This window comes from Ostrinia nubilalis, chromosome 21, assembly GCF_963855985.1.
Source record: "Ostrinia nubilalis chromosome 21, ilOstNubi1.1, whole genome shotgun sequence".
In the NCBI taxonomy this organism is placed as follows: Eukaryota; Metazoa; Arthropoda; class Insecta; order Lepidoptera; family Crambidae; genus Ostrinia; species Ostrinia nubilalis.
The window spans coordinates 7656652-7663303 of record NC_087108.1 but is presented as its reverse complement, the minus strand read 5'-3'; the positions used below and the strand labels follow the sequence as shown (position 1 = coordinate 7663303).

At 38.1% G+C, this 6652-nt stretch overlaps 1 protein-coding gene across 1 annotated transcript; it reads left to right on the top strand.

Annotated features, from left to right (window-relative positions):
- LOC135082254 (cell cycle control protein 50A) lies at positions 1-6284 on the top strand. Its single transcript, XM_063977021.1, has 9 exons — positions 1-174; positions 245-378; positions 537-739; positions 1198-1331; positions 1661-1789; positions 2094-2179; positions 3030-3165; positions 3637-3802; positions 5740-6284. The coding sequence occupies exons 1-9, from the start codon at positions 120-122 to the stop codon at positions 5783-5785; spliced, it is 1089 nt and encodes a 362-aa protein (XP_063833091.1). The 5' UTR covers positions 1-119; the 3' UTR covers positions 5786-6284.
- Positions 6285-6652: the final 368 nt, after the last annotated feature.

Here is a 6652-nt window from a genome sequence, read left to right as displayed (position 1 = left end):
CATTTTGACAGTAGTAAATGAATGAGAATTTGTTGGCTGGATGAATTTTAATTTCTAAAATCTAATTAGTATTTACGAGTAAAAATTGGCTCTGAGTGATTAAAACTCTCGAAGCCACTATGGCCACGTCTAGTGATACTTCAGATCCGAATGTTAAGTCCAGGCGACCAGCTGGTAAGTGTTTTATTATAACATGACCTTGTTAGTATTATCGATTACTCATAAACACGACGTTTTTCCTCAGAATCTGCTTTTAAGCAGCAGCGTCTGCCCGCCTGGCAGCCAATACTTACTGCAGGGACGGTCCTGCCGACTTTCTTCGTGATTGGCATCGCTTTTATTCCCGTTGGAATTGGTTTACTCTATTTCTCTGATGAGGTAATGATCCAAATTAGTGACACTTGTAAATGTCAACAAACTCATTTTTGCGTTAGATGTATTAATATACAACTGTACACATGATGTGTATAGAATAGAGACCCTACCCTTTGACCATTGGGATCATGACTGCTATTTAATGGTCAATGAATTCACAGGTTAAAGAGCATGTAATAGACTACACATACTGCATGAAAGAGGACGAGAATATAACATGCGCTGACTACATCAAGCAGAACTTTATGGCAGCGTGTACTTGCCGGCTGCCATTCAACCTCACCGAAGGATTCAAAGGCGATGTCTACTTCTACTATGGTCTAAGTAACTACTATCAGAACCACCGACGCTATGTGAAGTCTAGGTAAGGATCATCCTTACTCAGTTGTTAAAAAGATAGTACAGATTTAATATTTTTTGTAAAGAGTGATCTATGTATTTACTAATCTAAAACTTTGTCAAGTAAGTATTGTTTTGTCATAAAATAATTGCTTACGAGTTTTGAGAGCACCTAAGCCGCCTATTATCAGGTAGAAGGGGAGCAATGATGGGGATTTTACAAATGCTTGTTTTGGGAGAGTGTTACAAACTAGGAGGCAAAAGTCCTACATTAATGAAAATGAAATGTTTTATTCAGCGACACAAAACAACATCAAGAAAATGAAGCATGAAATAATGTCTGCATCACTGGAATGGTATTCACTCAGCATCATGCTGAATTATTCCATTAATAATTATAATTAATCCCATGATTGTAGTTTGTCTCAACTGGTAACGCCTGGTAGAGTATTCAAATTATATCAATTGTTTTATTCTTTGCAGAGATGACAACCAGTTGTTAGGTCGTCTATCCAATCCTCCATCATCAGATTGTGACCCGTTTTCTTATGACGATGTGGATGGGAAAAGGAAACCAGTGGCGCCGTGTGGTGCTATTGCTAATTCGCTGTTTAATGGTACACACTTTGATATTCAAATTGTTTATTATGTTGTAAAGTACATAAGCAGTTAGGTACATAACTTCAAGAAATGTTTTGTTGTTATCTTATACAAGCTTTGCAATGTTAAAAGTACAATATTTAAGTTTCTGTACATCTGAGACACTTCAGTCAGTTCTTATTTTTTGAAATTCCTTTAAAAGTACAAAACCAATTTCAGCCATGCAATTAATGCATGATTTTCCAGCAAGAAACACCCTTTATGTTATTCATACCCAGTTCAGTTAATGCACTGTAAAAAATATTTTTTTTAAATTTCTTTTTATTCATTTATTTTGTTTATTCAGATACCCTGACGGTACAGACCCTAGAGCCAAGTCGTCCATACACAGACGTGCCAGTACTGCGGACCGGGATCGCATGGGATTCTGACAAGCATATCAAGTTCAAGAATCCCCCTGGAGATTTGCAAGTTGGTAAGTATATTTACAACTAGCTGTGCCCGCGACTTCGTACGCGTGGAAATAGTTTGAATAATATTTCTCGTTAATGCAACATTTTTCTTTACTGTTCTGCCCCTATTGGCTGTAAAAGCCTGTAAGATAAATGGGCAATCCAACACAACAAGAATTTTTCAAATCGTACCAGTAGTTCCTGAGATTAGCATGTTCAACCAAACAAACTCTTCAGCTTTACAATATTAGTATAGATAACTCCCAAGGTATTATTTCAAGTTTTCATCAACACAATAGTATGACTTTCCTTTGGTGTTCTTTACAGCATTCGAAAACTACACCAAGCCGACGAATTGGCGAGTCAATGTATGGGAACTCGACCCGAAAAACCCTGATAACAACGGTTTCCAGGTACTTAATTAGTTTGTCCATTAATTAGGATATGACGTGTTCATAAATTCCGACGACGCGCGACGTTTGACGTTTCGGCTGTGTTCAAGCCTTGATATCATATCGCCACCGTGGCAAAATTGAGGAACCATACTCACCTACCTATATCTCGTGAGTGTAAAACTCATATAAAAATTTCACGTTGAGACCCTTGTCCCTTGACTATTTTAAATTGTTACGCGTTTATAACCTGTTTAGAGAAAAATGAGCACAATCTATTCCTGGAATTTACGAACACGTTATATCCTTTGAACGCGGAAGTTTGAAATCTTTCCTTCTTTAAAGTGGCCTTTAGTCGAGTCAAGATAGTAAAATAGTCTAGGTAAACAATGCACTGTCATTATACATTAATGAATCAGATAATTTAATACTAAGGTTAATAGTTTCTGTGCTATATCGGAATGTTTATTTAATATTCATTTTATAATTACTATGGAGGTACACTGAGCTAATTTTGTAAATAAAACGCAAGTAAATCACTTAGTAAAAGAGAAAATGACACTTGCTTTGCTTACTTTTTCTCTTTGTTTTTCAAGTAAAAAGTATTTCCAATGGCATATCACTTATCTGCTTATCTTGTCTGGGTGTCCACGGAAGGCCAGGGTCGTGGCATTAATTGCTTACGAGATGCTACGACACCATGCTGAGTGGATCCCTTTTCAGTATAATTGTAATTACCTACTCATTAAATAATTTTATGTATTGTTGTAAGTGTATTGTTGATGATACTGAATAAACATTTTTTCTTTCTTTCTATTTTATTAATTATAGAGTCCATATTCCTCTAACGACTTAAATATCATCTCCACAGAACGAAGACCTGATAGTGTGGATGCGTACCGCCGCCCTGCCGACGTTTAGGAAGCTGTATCGGCGTGTCGACCACAGCCAGGAGGGCTACTTGGGAGGCCTCGACAAGGGCGCCTATATGCTCATTGTGGAGTACAGTAAGTCAAATATTATTTGCTAAGTCGTAGAAAGTAGGATAAGAACAAGTATCAAGATTGCTTGTTGTTTTGTTACCCTTGAAAATCTAAATAAAATCTGACGTAAGCGTATGCTTCTCCCTTTTAACCCTACGATCTTGAAGGTATAAGAAGAGAATACAGAATTAGTGAGACTTTAGAATAATATTAAAGAATTCATTGACATAAAATCAACATCCACATACGGGAATGGTTCACTTCTCAACAAAATGTTTGTTTATTTAGGAAAACCAGAATTTTACAGTTTATGTTTACCTGGATTTCACAATAATGCCCTCCTTTTAATTTAATCCAAGTATCAATGATCTTTCTCGCACTATATCTGGGTGGATTAAATTCCTTGACGATTCATGTATGACGGTTTGCTTACAGGCTACGTACTATATCTGTTTGGAGAATTAAATTTATTGACGAATCATGTATGACTTGCAGATTACCCAGTGACGGACTTCGACGGGCGCAAATCATTCGTGGTATCGACGACGTCACTTCTCGGCGGCAAGAACCCTTTCTTGGGCGTGGCCTACGTTGTAGTAGGCACACTCTGTCTGCTGTTAGGGATCGTGTTGCTCGTCATACACGTTCGCTGCTCCAAGAGGTCAGTTCCTTTCAGCCAAATGACGTCCACTGCTGGACAAAGTCATCCCCCAAGGACTTCCACAACGATCGGGCACCTCCTGCGACCTTCACCAGGGGGCATAGTATGAGTTTACATCAAACGTCGTCACTAGTGAGCGCGAAAAAAAGGACATTAAATGTATAGTTCCAAAATACTGAACTGTCCTATGCATGACATTGACAGTGGGGCGCCACCGTCAATACCGGATCGCTGGTTCCGATTTTTGCTATGTTGCAAACCATATAGTTGAACGATGGTAGCGCCCCCCTGTCATTGAGTTTGGTGGGACAGTTCAGCGTGGGTCATCTATATGACGGATTGTACACTGTACAGCGCCCCTATCGGAAACTTTCAAGAACTAAAATCTTCATATATTTTTTACGCGCTCACTAGTGACGACTTTTGATGTAAACTCACACTTAGACTAGGCGCAGACCATGGATTTTTAGTTGGCCGATAGTTGTGCCCGATTTTAAATTGTATGAAGAATCGGTCAAATCAAATCGGTGTAATGTGCGCACTTCCATACATGCCCACACTGATCAACTGCCCGACTAAACTATCGGCCGACGAAAAATCGATGGTCTGCGCCTAGGCTAAGACCTCAGATCGTCGGTCTACTTAGTGGGGGCCAGCCCACACTACGTCTTCCGGTCCGTGGTAGCCACTCGAGAACTTTTCTGTCTCAAGAGGTCAGAGTGTAGTGTTGTAATCGAGCGTATCGATTGTTAATCGTTAAGGAAAATGGAGCATAGACAAAGTTGGGCGATATCACTCCATCTTGAACTTGAAATGCTCGTGCAGTGGATAGTGTACTGACTTTTTAAATTGATTCAGGGAAAAGGAAGAGTTTTTTTTTTAAGTAATATCGTCTCGATTATTTTATAATTGGCTCCATGATGCCGCATAAAAACATACTCTTTTATAATGCGAACAGCTAGGGACTGGAATTCTCTGCCTGCTGCTGTCTTTCCCGAACACTATAATCCAGGCCTTTTCAAGGCCAGAGTAAATAGGCACTTACAGGGCGATAGATATAGGGCGAGATATGTACCATCCTAGACTGCATCCCACTTAACACCAGGTGCGATAGTGGTCAAATACTTACCCTGTTAATTATTTTGCCTCTCACTTGTAGCGAGAGAGACTTTACATTTTTTTGGAAATTATTTTAGGTACAGTAGCATACCAGACTTTAAATATTTTTTTAGCAAAATCTCACCCATTACAACGTCTAACAAAGTTGCGTGACAATAGATACCCTCCTCCCATCGCCCCGTCCTACTTCCTCGTGCAAGAACCCACCACCAATAACGCAAACGTGAGCTCGTAAGTTTACTTTACTCTAGACTCGTAGCACTTGGTCAGAGTAAATACAAATGAGTAGGTCATCTTCATAGAAACGCACCGAGCGCGGTTTGTATGTGAGCGCGCCAATACGTATGCGGCGCGTACGCACACACTGACAATTCGGCGCGACACCCCGCTAATCCACGCTAAATTTTGTCAGTGTGCGTGCGCGAATTGGCGCGCTCACATACAAACCGCGCTCGGTGCGTTTCTATGAAGATGACCTACTCATTTGCATTTACTCTGACTTGGTTTACGGTTTACATGAGTTATTTTAGAATAACGTGTAGCTTAGTAGGGTAGAGATAAACAGTTGAATTAGGAAGTATTAGATACATAATTATGTTATCCTGTTGTAGAAATATGTAAAAAAACACATCTTAGTTTTTTTGAAGTCTTAAAAATTAGTAAAGTTTAATACATTTTTAACAGTGTTTTTGTGATTTTCGTGTAATTATGTATACCTTATTTTTTATTGAATTACAGTGTTTATTGTATTGTAATCTAGATTAGATTTGAAATAACTAGTTTTTAAACCCTGTATTTCAATTTGTTTCTCTTTCCAGCACAACGGAGATGATCAACGTGAATCCGCGCACGCCGTACTCTTAAACTGAAGAGTTAGACAAACTACCTCCTGTATATGCACCTCACTTCAGGGCGGTAAGATAACTTAGTATCACGTTAGCAAAACGCATTTTATTAAGTGTATTTGTGTTGAAGACTAGCCAAAAAGTCGATTTTTGTACTTACGTTCTTATGTTTTGTGACATAAGCATCAAAATCGAACTGCAACAGGGTTGATTTGAAATTGTCGGTACGAAGTCTATGTTCCGATACGTCTACGCATATTCCATCGAACGTTGGTTTTAATTGAAATAATATTGTACCAAAGTGACACGCATTGGCTTCAATAATTTAATTTTCACCAGCACTATTTACCACGTATTTGTCTTTTTTCTCGCCTTAGATCGTGTCACTACAAAAAAGTTGGCATTGATAGTTGGACGTTCGATCAATTTCCAATATGTGTTTCAAACGATGGTGTATTGGCTCCAATCACAAGTACATGACACAGCAAGATGAACCAACATTGGCTGTTGAAAAATAACATAGACAAGTTTCAGTTCAGTACGGAAGAATAAAAATATCGAACTTTTAAGAAAGAAGAGGCTAGCACACATTATTTTCTTCTATTTGTTAGTATTAAAATTTATTGTTTAAAAGAAATCGCAAAAGTTTCAGATGCCAAAACTGTTGCCAGTAGTCAAATGGAAAAAAAAAAGAGTTTGACTACCAAATGATAACAATAATAGACAACATAGAACAAATCACTGTAGTTAAACACTTGACAAAACTGTTAGTTTTTTAGAAATTCTTCGCTTTTTTCCCACTTAAAATGAGGATAAACTATTGCATTAGAAATATTTTGATATCAATACATAGTAGATGTTACAAGTTACTAATTATAAGTTTGTT